This window comes from Lacerta agilis, chromosome 8, assembly GCF_009819535.1.
Source record: "Lacerta agilis isolate rLacAgi1 chromosome 8, rLacAgi1.pri, whole genome shotgun sequence".
Lineage (NCBI taxonomy): Eukaryota > Metazoa > Chordata > Lepidosauria > Squamata > Lacertidae > Lacerta > Lacerta agilis.
Window position 1 is genome coordinate 58446090 of NC_046319.1, and position 25874 is coordinate 58471963.

Sequence of the window (25874 nt, forward strand, 5' to 3'; positions counted from 1 at the left end):
TGCGCTAAGTTTAACTCCTCAAATACAACATTCACACAGGCATTTTAACCTAAATATGAATTAGTATGTTGCTTTTAACTTTTAAACCTTGTCTATTTTAGCCATAAGATTAAAAGCAAAGCACCTTCATGTCAGAAACTGGGAGGGGGGCATTCTTCAGAACTGCAAGTATTACAAATAATTTCACTGTTAAGACGCCTTCCCCCATCAAATCATACCAAAGTCAGTGACCTGTTAGTAATTAACCAACTCAAGTTCTGTCAATGTGATTTTGCTTATGCACCTATCACTGCCTGATGAAAGGCATGGCTTTCATTATTAACGCCTGCTTTCCCATCTACCTTGTTACTCTAATTAGCAGACAATATTTCTATCATATGCTCTTGGATTCTTGGGCTTAAGTGTTTCTATAATTCAAAAATTATGAAGGAAAATATTTGCAGCACACCTCACACCATCTACAAAGGAGAAAAGCTGGCAGAAAGAATATATAGAACAAGACAATTTGCATGTAAACTATTTTGATTAGTTATAAAAATTTACTGCAATGAACTATATCTATCTATCTATCTATATACACTATTTCATATTCCGATACAACAGTCATTTGTAGAGACAACATACTTCTCCACGCTTTCAGAGAACTGGCTTACCATCAATATTTAGCATCATTTTCCACATTGCAGGTCGAACAGACTGATGGAATCCAAACCATACTTCCCTGCCACCTCCCAAGGGATGATCATAGCCTTCTGGAGCAGAGAAAAAGGAGCGGCCTACAGGTGTATACCTATATAAAGAAGAGGTTGTGTTATGTTACTGCTGTAACTAAATATTTAGGTGGTGGGTGCATAGCCAATCTAGGAATGAATCTTTTAAACGTTCCAAGAGTTGCAATTTCATAAGTGGCAGAAGTTATTATGAAAATAAACAGTCTTGCAAGGTCCTGCTTTTTAAACAGTAACAGATATTTACATATTTATCTTGGGTCTGAAATTGCAATAGATATGGAAGTGGGATTAAAGGTCAGAGTGTGGAGACTATTTTTTTATAGCATCTATTCCACAATTTTCATGTGAAAGGGTTGGATAGACACTTCCCTGTCAACCTCCTTTGGGGTTGAAAATGGGAGTCTCACGCTTCAAGCTTGATCCAGGATATTACTAGGCCTGCTGAAATCATAGGAATGATTTGCTGAAGCTGGAAAGCATCTAAATATGTTGGTAAATGAGGGACTCTCCAACTTCCCAAGCTAGATTCAAAATACAATGACAAGGAGGATAACCTAGGACATTTGGAGTAGCTTTAATGTGTTGCCTTCTCAATTACTTGGGAGCAGATATGCTTCTGTTCCTCTTTTCTCAAAATTTTGTCCTTGTAATTACAGTACCAGAAGGTGGGACCAATAGAAGCTGTTCTTTTGTTTTGTAATTTTTACTCAGGAGCTCTTCATTTAATGATTAACCCTTTATTGACTAAACTACAAGGTTGTTAGCCCAATTTTGTGTTAAATATTTGCTGGGAGATCCCTCTAAAATCCACAACCAGCAAGGGTTTTTTTAACACATGACTTTATTTGGGTTTAATGACTTGAAGTTTGCATATTTGTTATATTTGGGGTTCCTCGGTGAAAAATAGAATAAAAATTAAGAGTATACAAAAGTTGTTTGACTTCATCTTTTTCCCCCTATGAGAATTCCATCAGAAAATAATAGCAAAAACAAAAAGCATGTTTTAATTGTTTACTGCTAAGAAAGATTATAAATGGCCAAGGGCTGTTCTGGCTGTTATAAATCTTCATTTTATTTTATTTTAAACTTTCCATCCCTTTGATGAAAGTGCTGGTTGCAAAGTGAAACTAGCTTATCTATGCTACTGTGAGAAAAGAATGCGCTTTGATAAGGAGACAGGCGATTCAAGCTTTTAAGGCAGAGACTGTAAGATCTTAAGGTGGAGAGTAAGTTGTTAATAGGACCAAGAACACTCAGTATGGTAAAAACACTGTTGGACACCCCATTGACCGCTGGCATTGTGCAGCAATTATTGGATGAGCAACTAAAAGAGGTAAGAGCTGAGGTGGATAAGATGGTGAATGAAAATGGACATGGGGAAGATGAGGTTAAAAAAGATACAGAACCTTTGGAGAACAATATTGATAAAGTACTGCCACAACAGGACAGTGGAATGGTAAAGCTGGAGACAGTAGATGATGAAATGGAGAGGACCTTCACACAGGTGCCTGGAGGAGTGAAACAGTCAAGTGGTGGACTCATGAATGTTGGAGAAGTGGAATGAAACCATGGACTGCGAGATTGTTTTGAGCTGGCAGAGACAGAGCTGAGAAAGGATTCTGTGTACAATTTGGAATGAATTTAGAAGAAAAAGCTACCAAGCCTCTGGCAACTCCTCTGGAAAAAGAAAGAAACAGAATTGCAAAGATCCCCCCCCCAAAAAAAAATTAGGATGGAAAATCACAGCCATAGAAATGGGATCAGAAGATACGGAACTGAGTATGAATTAAATAATATACAATAAGTAAATAACTATGGATTACTGTTACAATATATGACCACAGTGGAGAGACTCCTGTGTGAATAAAGATGAAAGGTTTTTGTTTTTCAGAATTGGAAGTAAAGTTGTTGTGCTGAACTGGAGGAAGACTATTGTGGACATGTACTGTTATAATAATTGGAGAACCCCTTTTGGACTTTTTGTGTGGAAGGGAAAATGAATGAACTTGAGATGTCTGAAGACTGGGAAAATATTGCTTAGCAGAAAGAGGAACAGCTGGATACTACCCTGGAGTGAATACTGTGACTATTTTGAATAATCCTTATATGATATACCTGACAGATGGAGAATCGGAACCCCTTTTTATTTCTCTCTCTTTTATTATTTTTATCTTCCTGCTTCTTTTTCTTATTTTTTTCCTTGCTTTGCTTTTGTTTCTGTTTTGCTTATTTTGGTGCCCTCTACTCTGGGTTACTAAGGGACTGGACCCAAATGAAGGCGATGGATGGTTGATGAAGGGCCTTGTGTGAGAGGTGGGGAAGGAAAGATATCCCAAGGCAGGAGGCTGGGAGAAGAAAGAGAAGCTCTGAGGTAAGAGCTGGAAGGGTCCACCTCCTTCTGTGTGAGACAAGGATAAAAAATTTCCTTTGAGCTAGGACTTCGTACTTCCTTTGCTCTTCCTTTCTTTTTCTTTTTCTATTTAGATTAGTTCGTTTTTATTGTACTGTGTGATGAAAAGATTCAACAAAATTTAAAGAAAAAGTAAATAATAGCAGACTTCTGAAAGCATACATACACAGAAAGTTGCTTTAAAACATACAAATTATGTGGTTCCACAGTACAGTCTTAGTAGATTACACAAGCGGAACACTGTCATAGTGTGTTTGGTATTCTTTTACTGTTCTGTTGTTGCCATTATCTCACTGCCTGCCAGTTGCCAACACAAGCATCTCACTTCTGAACGACCTCATTGTGAAAAGGCTTTCCAATTAACCACTGGTCTTCCAGAAGAATTATGACATGTCTAGAAGTAGTGATGTGCTCAGTGGACAAAACTGAGAAACCTTTACTCATATCCCTAATGCAAAATGTGTATGAACCCTTTCTCTCTTTTACCCTGAAAAATGTGCATAGAAGTGTAAAGAGACCCATTCACAAAGATGAACTTTAAAAAGATAGATACTGTGTTCAGAGAATGACAGGGAACCTACTTCATTGAGGGTAAGTGTCGTAGCACCACATCGACAGCATGAACAGGGTTAGTGCTGATTGGCTTGTCTAATTCCAGAGGTTCAGGCAAGGTTCGTCCTGTCAGAACCTCATGCAGCAAGTGCCAGCTCACCCGGGAAACAAACTTTATTGACACCTTGAAGGGACGATCTTTACCACCTTCTCCAGGCAATGTTACATCCAAATCAACCTGATAAGGGAGAAAGCCATAGGAGAGGATACAGAGAAGAAGAATCCTAAAGTAAGTAATTTATCTGCAAGTGTTACTCTTTTGCTTCCTCTGGCCAAACTGTACTGAAGGATTTAAACCTATTTTACCAAATAGAAGACTGAAGAAATACTAGGCATCTATGTGAATGACAATGGAATGGCATTCCAGATTAATTCAACACATGGAAATGGGAAACCAGAAAATCAAGGCCTAATGTTAGCGCCTTGAATCCTTTTACCTCTCATCACCACTGAAGTTAGAAAATCAAACACATCAGCACTACAGTGGTACCTCTGGTTATGAACATTTCTGGTTACGAACGCTTCAGATTACGAGCTCCACTAACCTGGAAGTAGCTGCTCCTGGTTGCGAACTTTGCCCCAGGATGCAGCGGGAGGCCCCATTAGCGAAAGTGCGCCTCAGGATAAGAACGGTTTCAGCTTAAGAACAGACCTCCGGAATGAATTAAGTTCATAATTAGAGGTACCACTGTAATCAGATTCTGCATTAGATGCTTGACACAGCAGCTGTCATGGGAATCTCTAAATGTATCCAACCCAGTCTGTGGCAAGGGCAGGGGACCCCATGGCACCCAGATGTTTTTGGACTCCCAACTCCATCAGTCTCAGCAAGTATGGGCAATAGACAGAGATGACTGTAGTTGGAGCCCAACATCTGGTGGGTCATTGGATCTCCAATACTGTCTTATGGTTGGACTGGATGGCCCTTGTGGTCTCTTCCAACTCTATGATTCTAGACAATAAATTAAGTGTGTGACTGCATTTCATGTTAAAAAAACAAAACAAAAACAAAAACACACAATGGTGGCAGAGAGATCAGGACCACCAAGATTTAACCCTTTCCTCCCAAGCAACAGATCTAATAAAAGCTGAAACCATTTACTTCAGAAAGAAAGCTGTAAGTGGCCACAACATCAGCTACTGCTACTGTCCTTGAGGAATAATTCTTTATCCAGACCACAGCATGGGAGGACGTGTTTAACCCCACCTTGCCGCAGTCCCAAACCTGAACTTTTCCCTCCAGTGTTGCTGCTCTTTTGTTGTGACATGAGATCACATATTTCAAATGTAATGTAGTTTGGCCCTCAGAGAATACAGTTCTTCCTCTTTGCCAGGATATGCCAGAGCTCACAGTGAAATTAAGAACTGCATGCACTGGCTATGAGGCTGCAGACTGGATGAGCGTGCACACTCAATGTATCTCACCCACACCAGACTGACCATTTGTATTGCAAGACTGTGTCCAGCGGAAATGTGTCCAACTACCTTGTAAACCTTGTCAATTTCATACACAAAAACTCAACTATTTAGTCCTCAATCTCAACTAAAATAAACTCAACTGCACTTGTGCATACTCAACCCATTAATCTCCACTCCTCCCCTTCCCCTCATCCTGTCTGTCATTTCTCCCATAGCTTAGGTTTAGATTGTAAGGTCCTCCAATATCTGCCATTCTTTGCTTCTGTTATTTTGTAAAAATACCACACAAAGTGGTTGCAATGTACAACAACAATCAATAAAACCTTAATACTTTCAGAAAAGATTTCATTTATCTTACAAACAATCAGAACTTATGGAAGGACAAACTATCTTACCCCAGTTGTTGCAACGGGGAGCGGATTGGCTGTATAAAGGCTTCTTTTACCATCATAAACAGGTCTGCGGTCCCCAAATATTGTCACTTTAAAATGCTGCACCATTGAATCTACCACCTCCCTAGGGAAACAATATATATATATTTGTGTAATTTTAAAACAGTATGGCATTAAGGGGGAAAGTAAGAAAAACACTACATTTCAGCTCATTTTAATATTTTCAGCATTTAACCAAGTCATTACAGAGCAATTATCTAAAAGATGCTTCATTGAATTACAATGTCAGAACAAAACAAAGTTTTAAGAGTGTGCATAAGATGGGAGAGAATGGTTATTGCTTCTTCCTCCGTGCCAAATAAAATTTTAATAAAAAAGAACTCAAAATGACAGCTTGCTGCATGTGTTTAACTGCTACAAGAGAAATGCTACGCCCCTGTGCTTTCCAACACTCTTAATTTCCTTATGCAAAGCTGAGAACAATTCAGTTCTTTAAATATTCCAGTGAACATTTCTTGTTACTACAACTCCTTTGACTGGTGATGGCAACAATTATAACACAGTGGCCTTGCAGCTGCATCTTATCCTGTTAAAAGTCACTGTTGTCTTAGGCCACTAAAAACATAGTCTTCATAGAGAAATAATAAATTTCATCAAACTTTCTTCCCAAGTTTAATGCAATAACAGAAGAAAAAACTGCCCATCTCTTTGAAAAGACATTCCCAATCACAGTGCACAAGACAGATGATCTGCAAAGCACAGCAATCAATTGGGTATATGAGGGTGAAACAATCTCTGAGGTATCCTGGTCCCAGGCTATATAGGGCTTTGTGCACCATGACCATAGCTTCATAGTTAATTGGCAGGCAATGTAAGTTTTAGCAGCGGAATGACATGGTGGTGATTGTCTGCTCTGTGAGCTGTCAAGCTGCTGCATTTTGCACTAGTTGCAGCCAACCTCAAGGGCAGCTCCACCTAGAATGTATTGCAGTAATCCAACCCAGGTTACCAGGGCATGGACAAAAGCTGAAGGGAAATACACCAAAGGAAGCCTTTGAGCCACCAAGACTGGAATAGACACATGGGTGCCTCCCGTTGCAACAAACCACTTACCAACACATCAGACAGGACCATCATGAAGCTGAGTGAAAAGGGAATTCAGAACACAAGGTGGGAAAACTAAAACAATTTTATTGATATAGGACTTAAGCTGAAGTTTTGTTTCTTAAAGCTTGTTTCTTAAAGCTTTCCTTATTTATACTATAAAGTATAAATTAGAATATTAAATGAAATCATCAAAACAAGGATTGCAAATAGAACAATAGTGGACCTCTGAAAAGTAGAAGCATGCATATGTACTCAGTACTTGCTTTGGGCCCCTTGTGCATCAATTACTGCCACAATGCGGCGTGTCATGGATGCTATCAGGCTGTGGCACTGCTGAGGTGTTATGGAAGACCAGGATGCTTCAATAGTGGCCTTCAGCTCTTCTGCATTGCTCGGTCTCATATCTCCCATCTTTCTCTTGACAATGCCCCATAGATTCTCTATGGGGTTCATGTCAGGCGAGTTTGCTGGGCAATCAAGCACAGTAATCCCATGGGCATTGAACCAGGTTTTTGTACTTTTGGCAGTGTGGGCAGGTGCCAAGTCCTGCTGGAAAATGAAGTCAGCATCCCCATAAAGCTCATCTGCGGAAGGAAGCATGAAATGCTCCAAAATCTCCTGGTAGACGGCTGCATTGACCCTGGACTTAATAGAGCACAGTGGACCAACACCAGCAGATGACATGGCTCCCCAAATCAACACAGACTGTGGAAACTTCACACTGGACTTCAAGTATCTGGCATTGTGTGCCTCCCCATTCTTCCTCCAGACTCTGGGTCCTTGGTTTCCAAATGAGATGCAAAAGTTGCTCTCATCAGAAAAGAGGACTTGAGACCACTGAGCAACAGACCAGTTCTTTTTTTCTGTAGCCCAGGTAAGACGCTTCTGACATTGTTTCTTGTTCAGGAGTGGCTTGACAAGAGGAGTACAACATCTGAAGCCCATCTCCAGGATCCGTCTATGTGTGGTGGCTCTGGATGCACTAACTCCAGCCTCAGTCCACTCCTTGTGAAAGTTCCCAACACGTTTGAATGGTCCTTTCCTGACAATCCTCTCCAGGCTGCAGTCATCCCTGCTGCTTGTGCACCTTTTTCTTCCACATTTTCCCCTTCTGCATAACGTTCCATTAATGTGCTTTGATACAGCACTTTGGGAACATCCAACTTCTTCCGCAATTACCTTTTGAGGCTTTCCTTCCTTATGGAAGGTCTCAATGATGGTTTTCTGCATAGCTGTCAGGTCGGCAGCCTTCCCCATGATTGTGATTCCTACTGACCCAGACTGCGAGACCATTTAAAGGCTCAGGAACCCTTTGCAGGTGTTATGGATTGAGTAACTACTGCACCTTTTCACAATATTCTAATTTTCTGAGATTTTGAATTTGGGGTTCTCATCAGTTGTATGCCACAATCATCACAATTATGTCAAATAAAGGCTTGACATCTCTCGCTTTGCATGTCATGAGTCTATCTCATATGTTAGTTTCACCTTTTAAGTTGAATTCCTGAAATAAAAGAACTTTTCCACAATATTCTAATTTTTCGAGTATCACCTGTACTTGACTGTATTTTACTACTACAAACTGGAGAATTTTGCCTGAAAGTGGTATAAAAATGTAATTAAATACCAATTGTGCATCTCGTGGTATGGAAGTCTAGTGAAAACAAATGGTGTAGGTGGAGTATAGCCTTAATTTTCCTCCTCAAATCATCTGGAGCTGTCTCAATTGCACAATGACTGTGCTCAGACCTGCTCTTAGACAAGGAGTTGCACCTAGATGGCTTGTGGCACTTTCAGTAAAACTGTATTTGATGCTACCAAGAGCAAGATGCTACTGTAGCTCTACCTCATTATCATTTCCAGAAGGCCGGCCAGCCTCAGTTTGACATCCTTAGGAATACAAATCAGGTGTGCACCAACAATATCCTCATTCCCTGTCCTAGTTCAGCTAAATCCTACAGGCCTGGCTGCTAAGACTGTTGAAAATATTTTTGTCTCTTCTTTTCACAGATAAACACAGTATATTAAGCAAGTAAAAGGGAAAACACGTCAACGTGATCTTCATACTAATCCCAACACCTCACGGGCATCAAATTTTGGCCTCACTCCCCATCCCCCACATGCAACAAAGCAGTATGCAGCCCACAGGTTCCACAATGAAGTACTCTTGTGGCCCACTTGGTGTGAAAAGTTGGATGGCCCTGCTCTAGAATAAGCATGTATCAGAGGACTAGGTGCATAGCAATGGAACACAATACATCTATAAACTATGATTTCCCACTGTACATTAGCTAACCCGAAGGTCAAAGCAGGTATCTTTAATATACTTGAATAGTAGCATCCAGCAACATTACGGGGTCATAGCAAACAAAAATTTAAATGCAAAATAAAGTTATTCTAAGAACTTGGGAGCCATCCACCACAACACTGTACAAACACTAGGTGATGACACTTCTCAGCAGGTATGAAATCATTCAGTTACAAAAGCATGAGTTCATACCAACTGCATATTGCAGAATCTACTAGAGCTAGAGTTGAAGTAATCTCCCTTTTCTGTAAATTACATGCTTACATTTGCTTCCCAAGTATGACTTATCAATAAAAGCAACATCTCAAAACTCGAGTACAGTATTAAAACTATTTGATACTGGGGACTTTGGACAGTTACTTTCTTTAAAGTTAAATCAGTCTGTCAAGCGTTTTAGTGAGCATCTTTAACCTATTGGCCCAGGAAAGAGTTCTCACTTATTTGGATGCAAAGACTTTCAGAATAGCATTAAACACACACACACACACACACACACAAAAATGCTAGCGTCTGAATAGTTAAAAGCATAGTGAAGCATTATTTGAAACAAATTAAAACTAAACTTTTCTTAATATGCATTTCATTTCTTTACAGCATCAGGCTGGATAAATGTCTTTTCTTGGCTGGAAGACTTCACCATGCAGAGGACTGGCCAGGTGGGATCTGGGAACAAAAGAAAGCTCCGCAAACTGTTCATTGCAAGAATAAAAGCTAAAGAAGAACTATTACTAAGAGAAATCATAAAGCTCTGCCTACATTACTCAATATTAATGCTATTTACAAACTGCACTTTCAACATAAGCTACTCTTGGGGGAAGGTGTGACTGTCCATCACAAGAGGCACAACAGAAGTCTTACAGCCCAGCTTTTAATTTAATTTTATTAAATATAACCAGCATCTGCTTTAATTAGTCATGAGGCCACTCTTCTACAAATGGCTAAGTGAGGTGCATTCAAGCTACAGATTATAATTTGCTTGTAAAGCCTCATTTCACATCATAAACAGAACCAATCCAAATCAAAACTGGGACTGGCAGAATTCTTATTCTGCCTGCTGGAACTAATACAATCTGTATTGTGATACAGACTAAAACAGTGCTCTGGGCATCAACCATGCAAAATACCTAGGGAAACTAGAACATATTTTGCTCAAACAAGGCTGTCTGATTAGTCCCAGCTGTCACCTCTTAAAGCAGCTACAGTCTTACAAAAACATCCAACATCCAATTTCATCAAGTACAGCCCAAACATCTGTTTGATGTAGTAATATTAAACACCCTGACTTACCTGTTCACTCTCCGAGGACACTTATCTGGCTTAATATCTACCTCATAGAGGTAGACGTCAATCTTTGGGATTTCAACTTGGAAGCAGTTGGCCAGCAGTTTAATGGGTTTGCCCATGGTGCCATAGCCAGGTCGTCTGGGCACCATCAGCAGGGGCTGAGCCCCAACGGGTCCTGTAAAATAAATATAACATATAGTTTAGAGTTTCAAATGTGCAATATGTAGCAGACACATTAAATAAATGCATTTAAACATGTTTACCCTAGGAGACCCTGGGGGGGGGGAAGTAGTTACTGAAAAGGATATAGAAAAAGCTTGCTGAGACTCAGAAGCATGTAACATTGGTAACCTGCCCAAAATATCACCTAGTCTGACCCCTTTGCAGAACCAAGTACTCAGACCCTGCCACAGATCCACTTAATTCAAACCAAGCTATGCCATTAGCAGAGAGAATGTGCTTGCAGAGCAAAGAAATAATTATTCAAGGAATCAAGCCAAACAACACCCAAAAATGCTAGTACCCACACATTGTACCTAACCAACCTTACCTAAAGGAAAGTTTTCTTCTGTGATCAGGCAAACCTTAAGCATGCATACAAACTCAGTGAGAGGTGTAAGCTTGCTTGTGCCTGGTAATCTCATTTATATTAGATCTAATTTGAGACGAACAAACTCTCATCTCCTCATCAACACAAAGAAGACCTTCTCTTTTCTGATCTTTCATATTTGTCAGTTAAAAATTCCTGTTCACAACAGTACAGATGAAACTCGAAAAATTAGAATATTGTGGAAAGGTTCATTTCTTTCAGTAATTCAACTTAAAAAGTGAAACTAATATATGAGATAGACTCATGACATGCAAAGCGAGATATGTCAAGCCTTTATTTGTTATAATTGTGATGATTATGGCGTACAGCTGATGAGAACCCCAAATTAACAATTTCAACTTTGGGGTTTTCATCAGCTGTACGTCATAGAAGGCCAGTTGTTAACACAGTATTCTCCAGTATGGTCCCATCAGTGCCTGATGAAAGGTTGCTGAACTTTCTTACTACAGTGGTACCTTGGGTTAAGAACTTAATTCGTTCTGGAGGTCCATTCGCAACCTGAAACTGTTCTTAACCTGAGGTACGACTTTAGTTAATGGGGCCTCCTGCTGCCGTGCCGCCGCATGATTTCTATTCTTATCCTGAAGCAAAGATCTTAACCCGAGGTACTATTTCTGGGTTAGCAGAGTCTGTAACCTGAAGCGTCTGTAACCTGAAGCACCTATAACCTGAGGTACCACTGTACTATTATAAATGCTGCATTTAATGCATCTAATTAACACTTTCTGCAATCCCTCTGCGCTGGTTCCTTGACAGCATGATCAATATGCCAAGGTGAGAAAGCTAATATTCCACCAGTTTCCCTTTCATCCTCTTCATATTTTCCACACTCATCACTATCTTAGATCTACCTAAACTTTCAGAAAGCTAAAGAGTTTCCAAAGTTCATTCCAAATTTCCTTAGCTTCTTAAAAGTGTAATATGTGTAAATAAACAAATTTATCTTTTGGCAATATGGCATTGCAAAAAAGAGAGAATGCAGGAATGCATCCAACAGTGCCCTTCCGTTGGATCCAAAAGAGGTTCCTGCTTATTTAACTGAAGAGGTGATTTGTCAAACCACCACCACCACCCCGCCTTGCAGTTCCTCCAAATCAGCTCTGAAGTAATGGGAAACCCTCTAGAACAGCATGCAAGCAAGAATTGGCAAAAATCACCACTCCGCCACCACCATTTTGTGAGCAGGAGCCTCTGCTGGATCCAAGTTCTTTCCATTACTGGAGGACTCATTCAGTTCATGGAATGGTACCATTGTATTCAACCCACCAGATGAGAGCTAACTGTCAATCCCTATGTAATTTACCACATTCTAATTAGTTCCTATGTTTTTGAAGCACAAGTTGTTGTTGTTGTTTTTTTTTTAAAAAAGAAAAGGTCATACAAAGATTAGCAAAACTGCAGATGGGGCTGAAAGACAGTGAAACCAGAAGTGAAGCATATCTACTGAGACAATTAGAAGTTTCACCACTCACAGCAATCAGCTTCAGTTACTTAAGTATTTAATAGAAAGCCAATACTACCAAAACAGGAGGAGGATGCATTTTCAAGAGGTGCAATCAGGCATATCTAGCTATGCAGGCAGCAACATTGCCTCTTCCGTTTCTAGCATTTTCTGTAGAAATTCCCTGTACAGGAAATAATATTATCACTTCTCATTTCACTAACATTGTCTCAAACAAAAAGAAACATATTCAAAAAGATAAATACTGGAAACTCATTTGGAGTTATTGGAATGAGTCAACCTACAAATGTCATCATATGTAGATGTGAGGAACTCCCGCCTTTCTCACACCTACTCATTGACAGAAATTGTGTATGCTCCCACCTTCTAACATCAGCTGTTAATTTATATCTTGTATATGGAGAAAAGCAAATCATAGATAAAATAGCATCATGTTTCTTTTTACCTACATTAAAATCTGCCATGCCCACTGTTTCAGGGGCTATATACAAGCTGCTCTGTATAGGAAAAAGCTTTCACAAAACACAATAAACACAAGACCAGACTCATATCACATATGAAAATTGCTTAGTAAACATTTTAAAGTGACTTGTTTTATACACCAACCTCATCACAAATCCTAACCGCCAAGGCCTCCAAAAGGTATGGACATAACAAAAATCAAGCAAGTCAAACAACTATATAGGTAATTAGCCACATTTATCTCTTTTTGGTATTAATATTTTATTGAAAAGTTTTCAAATATAAAGAAATAAAGTTATACAAGCCACATTTATCTCTGCTACAATATGGATTGTGTTTATAATACATTACCTAAATTATTGTCTATTCCCATATTATAACTGCCTAGACCCTAAGATCAGGTAATATTGAATGTTATACCAGCAGATGCAATTAGACTTCCCCTTCCTCTCTTACCTCATTACAACTCTACATACCCTCCATTTACTCGAGGTTCATCCAGAGCAGATTTTGAGACTGAGGGAGGGAGGTTGGGAGAAAAAAGGAAACTCCCATTGCACAAGTGGACTGACACCAATATATTAAGAGACCCTTCTCCAGGTATCACTGCAAAATGACAGGTGGATGGTCACCAGTGCCACTTTTTAGCAGTGACACTTTGGTTGAGGAATGTCCACCACAGAAAGGCTCACCTATACCTACACTGGGATCTTTTTGGCACCAAATGAAGACTTACATTTTAGTGCTTTTTAAGTTGTGTGAAACAATCGTTTTGTGTTGATGGTTTTATTCTGATGCTGTTTTAGCTGCTTAATGTTTATGTCAAAGTTCTCTTTACACTTCTCCATTTTCTATTTCAGTTTTAACTCCTGTGAGAGCTATCCACAGACCTTTTGTTAATGGGTAGCATAGAATTTTAAGTAAATCAATTACACTGCAAACACAGAAGTATTCCCAAGCCAAGTTCTTATACAAATAGCAAATCCTGGTTTCTCACTACTACGCCTTTTCCTGGGGGCTGGAAGGTTGAGTGGGATGAAGTTGTTCTACAGGCTAAGCAAATACCCTATTCAGAAAGGCAGAGTGAACAGATTTTGTGTCATGTTCCTTGCCTAGGATCAGAAAATACTGCTTTAAAAAAGCCCATATTCAGTGCTGCATGCAGGGAATTCCATCCTCTCACCTCTACCTTGCAGTCTGTGATCCCCTAATTCTGTTTTGGAGGGTCCTCAACTGTCTGAAGCAGATTTGGGGTAGCTGTCAGAGGACAGAGAAGGGAAGCTCCATTATGCACACAGAAGTCTGGTCTCACTGTATATTACCTATCATTTATTAAAGGGTTTTCAAATATACAAAATGAAAGTAAAACAAACCATTGAAGAGTTAACTGCCTACATATTATTATAAGAAAGGAGAGAACAGAATATTAATACTGAACTTAACTGGTTCATTTCTTTCAGACCAGAGCTTAAGTATTAACACAACAATAAGACTATTAATGTTAGAGTTTAATGTATGCATTTATCATTCAACAAAGTGGTGGTGAGTACTGACCGCAAATGCTAAAAAGCATAAATACATGTACTGTGATCAGGTATTGTGTTCCTATGTTGAGAATCAATATGAGCCCAGAAAAGAAAGCTAAGTAGGTAGCAAGACATGTGCATTAGTTCGCTTGAGCTTTTGTTTATTGGTTAGCTCATATCTGTCAAGTCAGTTATGAACCATGATGATCTTCCAAACTTTGTCCATCCAATCCCTAAAACTGAGTTTTCTTTCAGGTCAAGTCAACTAACAACCCAAGAAATTTCCCTTTTCTGTACCATGTGGTAAACTTGCTTGAGCTTTCTAGTTTGCAACACTATTTCTTGATTCCAGGAACTTTGAAACCTACATTTCTGGCTCACCTACACTTTCTACTACTATCACACAATTTGGGTGGTGTGAGTTATACTATATGTGGGTAACGAGGCTAGAATCCTGATGTGTGCTAAAGACAGCAATTACAGAATGCAAAACCCTGCCTTACTACAATAGGTAGAATTCAATCATCTTTGAGTACAGTGGTACCTTGGGTTAAGAACTTAATTCGTTCTGGAGGTCCGTTCTTAACCTGAAACTATTCTTGACCTGAGGTACCACTTTAGCTAATGGGGCCTCCCGCTGGCACTGCGCTGGCGCCACACGATTTCTGTTCTCATCCTGAAGCAAAGTTCTTAACCCGAGTTACTATTTCTGGGTTAGCGGAGTCTGTAACCTGAAGCATCTGTAACCCGAGGTACCACTGTACTGAACTAACTTCTAGAACTCTATTCAACAAAAGGCAGCATATCTAAGCAATAACACGAAGTGCCAGAAACCTGTCCAAACTCAGTTCCTGATCAACCTGCATAACAAAGTTACTCAAATCATATCCCACAAGCACACAGATGTATGCTTGAAACTAGCAGCACCCTGTTAGTTGAATCATCCACATACATTTTAAGACTACAGTATCACACTGCACAGGATGTTAAATGGGTATCTTGCATGCATGACAGTTTTTTGGGGGGCGGGGGGGGGGAGGTTGACAAAGGCATGCTTTTTACTGGGACTGCAGCATGAAAGAAGAGTGGTTTAACCCTTACATCAAAATCCTGATGAATCATCTCTCCTACACTGCTAATAGCTTTAGAAGAGAAAAGCTCTCACTGGCACCAATGGGAGTTTCTCCCCACTAATGTTGATAGTAGTGCAGGGGTGGGGGATTACCTTTGCCAGTGTTGCAGTTGGGGAGGAAGGATTAAACCTTCCCTTGCAATGCATGCAGCCCCAATGAAAACTACCAGTATTAGAATTTTAAAAATGGATGTGTTTCCAATGGATTAGTTGTAGTTTCCGGGTCACCTTCAAAGGTAGCCCCATGTAGAGTGCATTGCAGTAATCCAAGCGAGAGATAACTAGAGCATGCACCACTCTGGCGAGACAGTCCGCGGGCAGGTAGGGTCTCAGCCTGCGTACCAGATGGAGCTGGTTGACTGCTGCACTGGATACAAAATTAACTTGCGCCTCCATGGACAGCTGTGAGTCCAGAATTACTCCCAGGCTACGCACCTGGTCCTTCAGGGGCACAGTTATCCCATTCAGGACCAGGGAGTCCTCCGCACCTGCCCGCCTCCTGTCCCCAAAACAGTACTTCTGTCTTGTCAGGATTCCACCTCAATCTGTTAGCTGCCATCCATCCCCCAACCACCTCCAGACACTCACAGAGGACCTTCACCACCTTCACTGGTTCTGATTTGAAAGAGAGGTAGAGCTGGGTATCATCCACATACTGATGAACACCCAGCCCAAACCCCCTGATGATCTCTCCCAGCACTGCATATAGATGTTGAAAAGCATGGGGGAGAGGACAGAACCCTGAGGTACCCCGCAAGTGAGAGCCCAGGGGTCTGAACACTCACCCCCCACCACCACTTTTTGAACACGGCCCAGGAGGAAGGAGCGGAACCACTGTATAACAGTGCCCCCAGCTCCCAACCCCTCTAGATGGTCCAGAAGGATGTTATGGTCGATGGTGTCTTAAGAAAGGCGGGATATAATAATAATAATAATAATAATAATAATAATAATACTATACCAACCTCAAGATTAGTTGACTCAGATAATTAAACAAACAAAAAATACCACCAAACAACTAAAAGGTCAGCTGTATATATCTCCTCAAGTAAAGGGGGAAACCCAACCTCTGCTTGCTTGGCAGAAAATTTATCTATGGTGTCTCCCCACCCACATGTGCAAAATTATTGTGCACACACTTATGGGAAAATACTTCAGAGTAAGATGTGTAACAGTACAGTCTAGCACATAAGTAAAAGTCTTTTATCTATCATAACATATATGTCAATCTTGCCAGCTATTTGCCTTAAACAGAGTTACAACACACCCAACAATTTTCCAGAGTCACAATGCGCCTTTAGAGTTTAAAGATCAACAGTTGACAGGATTCTCTCAGTGTGTCAATTGCAGGAGAAAAGTTGAGAGCAGAGACGCACCTCATACATCTCTTTCATAGACCTAACGAAGGACTTTGACCTCGTCAGCATTAAATTTGAATGTGCTACCCATGCTGCAAGTGACATGTTCCTTCTTATCTCTATACCTGATGCCAGAGTAAAATCTCAAATTTTACAGCATCCTTTAGGCAGCCAGCAATTCTGAACATAAACACTGCATACTCAGAAACAGAGAGCTGACAGCTGAGTTCCTAAGGCTGAAGGAAGAGATCTCCAAACCTGTCCCTTATGGTCTAACTTGGTTTTCTTGTAACTGCTGCATTTCCAGATGCACACAATGAATATTTTGTAGATCTTTTCCAAAGGTTGATGAAACATTTTTCTCTGAAGCTACTCAGACCATTAGAATGAAGTTAATTATTTTAAGATGTAGGTTTAACATAGATGATCAATTATACCAGTGACTCACAGAACTCCCCAGAAAGCTAAATGGAGAACTCTGCTTTGCAAACTATCCTCAGCTACACCCACAAACATGTTAAACACCAATTAAATATTTTTTACTAAAATCCCCTAGCTGCCTGAGTAGCTTTATCTTTTTATCTTCCTCCTGTGACAGTCAAAACTTCCACAGAGCCAGCTTTAGATCCTCTGACTTTATTGCCAAGGTTGTTTTGGGGGGTGGGGTGAATTAAGCACCACAAAGCCCACCTTCTCTGTGCATCCATTATTTGGATAATAATATGATCAACCTTATGTCAAAAATATGCATAATAAAACCAAACTGTATTCAGAAATCAGAAACATTAGTCCCGCTCCCCTCAGTATTTACTGACCTCTTAAATTATTTATTCATTGCATTTTTGTCACACTCGTCAACCAAAAAATGCTCCCAGAGTGGCTTACAATTACAAATGACATTCATAAGAGAGTCCCTGCCTAGGATTGCAATCTAAAAACAGACACAAAAGGAAAAGGAATTGAGTGTAGAGGAGCAAGTGGAGCAAACCCAGGCACCATTTCTTGTGTTCTAGTGCTTTTATAATGACATATTGGAATTGAATATCCAATTGTGACAAAATTAAAGAAGGGCTACCTGCAAGATATAAGAGCATAAGACCACCCCTGCTGGATCAAGTCATCCATCTAATCTAGCATCCTGTTTCCCATAATGAACAACCAGAAGTCAATGGGAAGCCCACAGGCATCCTCTCCTACTATTGCTCTGTAGTCACAGGTTTGTTTAGAGGCATGCTGTCTTTGACCCTGGAGGTAGCATATAACTATCACTGCTACTATGTCCATCAAACAGCAATGTATGCCTCTCTAGAAAACAAATGTTAATGGCATTTCCCCAATGTACAGAGACAATGAAAGCAGAGAGAACTTGAAAGGAATTGTAAGAAAATGGTTCAGAAATGAAACTTTGGGGAAATCCCACATGACTTTGACTCTGTATACAAGGTATGATATAGTATTAATGCTATTATTATTAACCATATGAAAGTTAGAGGAAAATAACAGTAGTTTTTGGGAGGGTGCAACTGGCAGATAAACTAGTTGAGGCTTGCAGAATTTAAGATTTGCAGTCATTATTTTAGCCATGTTTACTTGGAACCTAATCTCTGATGCTTAAAATCACAGACTTAAAGAGCCAAATGTCTCCTGATTTTTTCAGTACCTTATTAGGGACACACAGTTCTGCAATTATACTAATATCTTCTTTCCAGGATTAATAATGTTCAATTCTCCACATTAAAAATCATAAGATGAATTTTTTGTACAGTAAGAAGGGATATAAAGAATGTACATATCACTAAGTCTAACATGTGGCATTACTGACCACTATGCATACAGACTGTTAACAATTAGATCACCATTCTTCATTAGGAAGCCAAACAAATTCTAAAAGTGTTACTCAACAGTGTCCTGCAAAGTGGAAGAAAACAGCAAAAACTTATTAAGTTGTCTATCTCTGTATTAGGCATATAACACACACTTACTTTTTCCCCTTAATACTTGAACCCAAAGTTACAAAGCAACACACCTTTATATATCTTTGTATCAAATGGCATTACAATTTTCCACCTGAGTGCTAAGGCTATCTTAGATAAGTGCCCTATCAAGCTAGTAAAACTTTTATTTCAAAATAATTTAGCTGCTAAAGCTGCGAATCAAAGCACCCTATCTTAAAGAATGGTATTAAAGCTAGTAGCATTTAACAGCTAGAAATCTAAAATGGAAGGATTCAAAAGTGTTAAGAAAATAAATGCTGTGGCTATCATTTAACATTGTAACATGAAAATCCAACCGTTTGCACTCATTGGTCAACACTGTCAGTAATAACTTCAGGCTCCAGTTATAAATTCTTAAGCAGCACTAGAGATACAAAGTTACACGTTAGTGCAGTTTGGGGGGGGGGTGTTTCTGCAACTGATTGTTTTGGTGTGTGTATGATCTAACCAATGAATTTAACTTGCAGCACAAGTATTTTCAGACACAAGTAGCTATTTATTTAGTACATTAAATCCTACTTTTCTTCTGTCGCAGTACTAAAAATGACATATATAGCACCGACCAGGAATGCTTGTTTCATATGACCTCAGGCCATATATGCCTAGGATCCAATGCTAGTATTGCTTAAACACTTATTCAAACACATGTCCATATTTTAAAAAATTAAATAACTCTTTCAATAATGGCTTGGTAAAACAAAAAAAAAACAAAAAAAAACACAGCTGCTTATGTTTATAAACAAACTGAAAGAAATTATTGTGAAAGAACAGGAATCTATCCCACTTGATAATCCAGAAAAGCAAATATCTCAAGGCAGCTAGCTATTCAAATGACTCCCAAACTTTCAGGAAGCGTCCTTTCTTTCAGTTCAGCCACTAAACTACCTGATTCACCCAAACTCATTTCAAGTGGACAAGTAGGATTTACAAATATTCTGCAAAATTTGAGCAACTTTCTGAATTTAATACTGATGTCTAGACAAGCTATACATGTCTACCATACCAGGGTTCACCTGAGGTCAGGCACAAATACACAGGGGGGAACTACTATTTCTCAAGATCAGTGATGTCACGCTTTTCTTGATTTTTCAGGTAACCGTAGGTTACAAGAAGCTAATAATTTTTTAGCATAGATAAATTACCAAAGCAAACATGTGCTTTTATATAGTATCTACTGCAAATCAGAAACACATTTACCTCACAATTATTCCAAGTTTCTACCCCAATGACAATGATAATCAAGCCACTTGCTCCACTGCTACATATAAAATATTCTGGGTCCAAGCTGCCCCACAAGCACCTGCTGAAGCAAAAACACCTACACCAGTCCCCCCATATTCTGTTCAAGATTTCAGACCCGCATGTCCCTAAGCTTCTCCATAGGTCCACCTACCCACAAGCTCTTACACACACAAAGCCTGACATATTGGTCCTATCCAACTACTGATTTTATAGACATCTCAAGAGTATAGGATTGGTCCTCAAGCTACAACCCTAAATGCATTTAGGAATAAGCTCAACTTCACTCAGTTAAGTGGAACTTATCAGTAAACAATATTTTGGGCCACAGAGGACTTTTACTTCATGCAGTTTGTTGTGTTTCGTCCGCATATTTTATTTTATTTTTAGTTATGAGGAAAATACCCCAGGGCCCCGGGTTGTCTCCATACCCAAATGGCAGTCACCATGAAGCCCAAGCTACACACTTGCCACCAGCCCCATAACTTCAAGGTCAGTTATTCGGGAACTGCCGCCCAACCGCCTCCCCGAAACTTCCCTCCCCGAGTCCACCCATTGTGTCAAGATCAAGCCCACGCCAAGCGTTTCGAGCGGCTCTTAAAGAGTGGAGCGTCCCGTCAGGCGTCGCCTCCGCCTCACCTGCGCTGCCGATTTCCATTCATGGAGCTTGGCGCGGCCACTCTCAAGCTACGGGTGCCGGTACGGTTCCTGCCGGGTCCCCCACGTCGTTCTCCTGGCGCCGTCCCGGTCCGGCCGGGCCTGCGGAGACAGCAGCAGCAACAACAACGGCAGCGGCACCTCCTCTTCACACAACGCAGCCAACTCGAGTCTTTCAGGTTATTACTCTCCCTCCCCAGCCGCCCACGGGCGGTCGGTCAGTCAGTCAGTTAGTCTCGGGCTGCGGTGACGGGTGAAGAAGCGGAAGTTGCGTGGCCGCCCGCAGCCCCGGCTCGCTCCATTCTCCACTGACTGACTGACTGAGAAACCCGACTTTCCACTCGGCACACACTGAGCCTCGCTCTGGAGGGACCAGTCCCCGGGTGCCCGCAGGCGCGCGCATGCGCCTCACTCTCTACCGGAAGCCGTCCTCCCTCCCTCCCTCCTCCCTTTTTCGGCTCTGAGGCGAAGACTATCTCTGTAGTCTTTCTACGATGACTCTGACTCTGTAGCAGGAGGGAGGAGGGGGGAGGGGGCCTGACTAACTCAACAGCTCACGCGCATGCGTGCATTCTCCTCCACCACCTCTGGCCGCCGGAAGTTCTTTTCCTACTTCAGCCTCTCTCGCTCTACCTCAACCCCGCGCAAGTTCGCGCTTAGTCCCGCTCGCGTTGTTGTTAAACGCAGTACGCATGCTTACGAGAGTTGCCGCTCTACTTCGAAGGCAGCCCTCGGCGAATGCAAATTTAGGAGGCGGAGCTAGGGCCGTGTGGAGGCGGGAACAAGCGAAAGGAAAGAACGGTTATGGGGTAAATCAGGCATAGGCAACCTTCGGCTCTCCAGATGTTTTGGCCTACAACTCCCCATGATCCCTAGCTAACAAGACCAGTGGTCAGGGATGGTGGGAATTGTAGTCCAAAACATCTGGAGAGCCGAAGGTTGCCTATGCCTGGGGTAAATGAACGAAAGGCCGCGGGTTCGAGTCCCGGCTTGTGTTATTTGAGGTAAGGATGAGACTTAAATTCCGCATCTGTTTAATATTTTTAATAGTTAAACTCTCGGTTAGTTAACTGCCTTAAAGTTTTAGACGGCTATAACTATATACAAAATGTTAGTTTGCTTTTAATTAATAAAAGCAGAGAATTACATGTAGTTTTAATATAGTTTTAGCTTACTTATTTTAATTGCTTGTTTTTAACCTTTATTTATTCTTTTCGTAAACTGTATTGAGTTTTCGTAAAATTGTAAACTTGGAAGAGACCACTAGGGTCATGTAATCCAACCCCTTGCAATGCAGGATCTTTCACCCAATGTGGGGCTTGAATCCACAACTCTGAATGCAACATTCCCATCCCAGAGTAAAAAGATGTATGGCTTTCACACTTGCAGTGTCTCTGCCTGAAAATAACAAGACTATTTCTCTTAAGAGACACATAAGGTAAAGATAAAGGGACCCCTGACCATTAGGTCCAGTCGTGTCCGATTCTGGGGTTGCGATGCTCATCTCGCGTTACTGGCCAAGGGAGCCGGCATACAGCTTCCGGGTCATGTGGCCAGCATGACTAAGCCGCTTCTGGTGAACCAGAGCAGTGCACAGAAATGCAGTTTACCTTCCCGCAGGAGTGGTACCTATTTATCTACTTGCACTTTGACGTGCTTTCAAACTGCTAGGTTGGCAGGAGCAGGGACCAAGCAACAGGAGCTGATCGGCAAGCCCTAAGGCTCTGTGGTTTAACCCACAGCCACACGCAGTCAAATGCATAAAGAACAGGCAACCTGGTTCAGTATCCTTGTGTGTGTTTTTTAAGATTCTAAACTTCTGGGCAGGAACCACCTTGTTTTAAATCTTTGTACAGCACTTTATAAAATAGTAACTAATAAAAGCAGTGTGTTGTAGTGCTTGGATTGACAGGCTAGGAATTTTCAGTCTCACTAAGACTGTAACTCTTCAGAAGCATAATTCTCCCCCAACCTGGCGCCCTCAGATATTTTGGACAAAGGCTGCTGAAGTGTTGTGGTCCATCCTCTAAACAGTCCATTCAGGAGGGCCACCTGTTCAAGAGGGCTCATCATAAGGCCTACCTAGTGGCAGTGAAGGCAGCAAAGAAGGCATAGTTTGGTACCTCCATTGTATCCTCATTGTGCCATCTGGTAGAGCTTTTCCAAGTAGTGCAGTCTGGCCTGAAGCAGGTAGCTCACTGTAACTTGCTTGCAAGCCATCTTGACAATAAATTTGCTTGCATCCACCAGGATCTTGATTCCACTGTTGCAGCAGATGAATTTCAAGGGGTGTCCAGAGCACTGTCTAGTCCTGCTACATTGGATGACTTTGTTAATAAATGTCATGGACTAGTTGGAAACAGAATGGTGGGAGCCCAGGGAGTAGTGATGAGACAATGATGAGTGGTCACAGGGACTGTGAAAAGGTATCTGAAGAAACTTCAGCTGGCAGCCAGGGGCAAGACAGTTTAGAGTGTATGACATTGATTCTAGTTTCTGGGCCCAATTTAAAGTGCTGGTTTTTACCAATAAAGCAATCAAGAGCTCAGAACTGCAATACCTCAAGGACCACTACTTCTCCCCATATGAACTGGCCTGGACCCTGCAATCATCTGAGGCTCTTCTTTGTGTGCCTCCTCCATGAAAGGTTTGGAGGGTGGTGGCTCCCCATTTGTGGAATGCCCTCCCCAAGGAGGCTCGCCTGGCATCATTACTTACTTAGACCCCAGGAGAAAACGTTTTTCTATAATCAGGCCTTTGGCTGGTTAACATTCTATCACCTTCTAAACGTGATGGGGGTCATTATTGGTTTTTATTTTTGTTCTCAATTCGCAGTTTTCTATTGTGAACCGCTCTGTGGTCTTCACAAGAAGGGCAGTTTACAAATTTAATTAAATAATAATAATGCAATATGACAGTGGGGCATTTATTACAACCTGGACATGTGGTTTACTGGTATCCAGATGCCCATGGCCATCTATGCACACCAAAGGCATCAAACCTTTTTCAAGAAATAAAATACCAGCCTTGCAAGAATATTGACATCCTAGTTAGTTAAAAAAAGAAAAAGCACAACTGTATTCTATGTGGATTTTGTTTATCCTTTAAGTGAAATGTCTGCTTCTTACAGAAGAAACTCATATCCAAGTGTTGAAACTTTCTTTATAAAATTTGAGTCCCAGTTTGCTCCTCTCAATAAGGACTGTACAGCAGTTGTTCAAATCTGTTTAATAAATGGACCATACAATGTTCAGTTTCAAATTAAAAAAACACAAACAAGAAAACAAAACCCAACCAATAGCGTGTTTTGTGAACATTCTCTATTTACACTTCAACGCTTCCTTGTAACAGTTTCTTTAAAAAAAAAAAATTTGAACACAAACCAGAGTTGCCATCAGTTTAAAACTTTCACAATTTCTTGGAAGTGCAAAATTACATGTGCACACGTGATACGGGTTTCACTTTTTTATTGCTGTTCTGCCATGTTGCTCACATTTCTCTCCAGATAGGACCAACACAACAAGTTTGCACCTTGCTGCCAAATTGCTTTGAACATTAAAAAGGGATTCTTTGTTGAATCCTTGCAATGCTGACGCTTTTAGGCTTTCCTACAACATCAGTTTTCTATAGACAGAAGCTGCTTTGTTGGTCCCAAAAGGATTATGATACAAAAACCAGGCACGACAACTTTCCTTTTTTCAGACAATTGTTTGGTAACCAGAGAATTTTTTCGTGTTTTACAGTTGTATAGAATTCTTCAGATGAGAACAGCTCGTTTTCCAAACTAAAGAGACCCTCTGGTTCCACATAAGGATTTACACTAGAGACAATATGTAGATGCCACTGCATATTTACCCAGCTTTGCCCTCTGTACTGTGTATCCTCTGCCTGAAGAGTGGTGTGTAACTCAGAAAGTTTGCATCCACCAAATGAAAAGATTGTTATCCTACCTCTATTTTACATCCTATCAATTTCATTTTGGTACGCCCTTACTTGTAGTTCAGCAGTGTCTGGAGGGCCGCAAGTCCCATTGGCCATGCTGGCTGGGACTGATAGAAGCTGGAGTCCAGAGAACCCCTACAGGGCCACAGAGGTTAGCCACCCCAGCCATAAACATGTGTGGGCCAAAGTCCCCAAGAACTGTGGAGCTTGTTCCACAAGCCCAAGGGAGATTTAAGAATAATTTCTCCACAGGTAACAGCCCCTTTATGCTGTATGGCAAGTTGCTTTAGAAACCGAGAAGTATGTCAACAGTAGCTTTCGACATGACATTGGGGTCTGCAGTTTATAAAATTGGCGGGGGTGGTGGTGGTTAAATATTTCACTGGGCTCATATAAGCCCCTTGGCACAAACCTAAGGGCCACCTTGAATCCCAGTCCAGTTTTTGTACTACTCCTTGCAATCTTTTGTGGCACACGTTCTTGCCTTCTTCATCATCCTCTTCCACCCAGCCCAGTGTCTTTTGCTCAAATATAAGCATTACATTGGAACTAGCAGCAGTGCAGGTAAAATAAAAAAACAAGAGCCAACAACTGATAGCTACATAATTATGCTGCCTCCCCAACCATCACGCAAACACACACACACGCAAACACAAACACACACACACACACCCCTGTGAGAATTTGGCAACATTTTCAGCTGCAGAAGGGCAACATAGCGACAAGAGACAGACTTAAGGTGCAAGGTTAAATGCTCCAAAATGTGTATTCAATATCTTATTGGTAGCCTTGCAATGCCCCCCAAAGTGGACACAGTCTGTGGTACAAAAAAAAAGAATGCCACCTCCTGCTATGTGCTCTCGTGGACTATCAAGGGGACATAATACACAGCTTTGCCAAACCTAAGCAGGAATGGAACAGGGAGCCTCCATTACACAGAACATGCAGGAAGATCTAACTCAGTAAGTAGAACATCTAAAGGGAGGGCGGGGAAATACCCCGAACCCAGAAACTTTGTTCCATAGAGGGCGCAGCAATGACATCATTTACGGCACTTAGTGAAAATCCGCATGCACCAGGTGGGTGGGAGGGAGAAGTGAAGGATGGGCCAGAAAGCGCTTTGAAACAGGTATGTTTCCTCTAGCTCAACCTTCAGCAACCTTGTGCCTTCCAGATGATTTGCACTATAAATCCCCAGGCAACTCAAAGCAGTGCAAAACTGGAGAGCA

At 41.0% G+C, this 25874-nt stretch overlaps 1 protein-coding gene across 3 annotated transcripts in view; it reads right to left on the bottom strand.

The window, feature by feature from the left end:
- Positions 1-21133, bottom strand: part of LOC117051375 (protein argonaute-3) — a 44988-nt gene extending 23855 nt beyond the window's left edge. The window contains exons 1-5 of one of the 3 annotated variants that reach the window (XM_033157710.1): positions 20686-21131; positions 10267-10438; positions 5568-5688; positions 3723-3931; positions 654-790 (exon numbers count right to left, since the gene is read on the bottom strand). In XM_033157710.1, the coding sequence (XP_033013601.1) occupies positions 654-790; positions 3723-3931; positions 5568-5688; positions 10267-10438; positions 20686-20704 (658 nt within the window). In that variant the 5' untranslated portion in view covers positions 20705-21131. Of the gene's footprint in view, positions 1-653; positions 791-3722; positions 3932-5567; positions 5689-10266; positions 10439-20685 lie in introns of those variants that run through there. The other 2 variants (XM_033157713.1, XM_033157711.1) reach the window with 2 other exon arrangements.
- Between the last annotated feature and the right edge of the window lie 4741 nt (positions 21134-25874).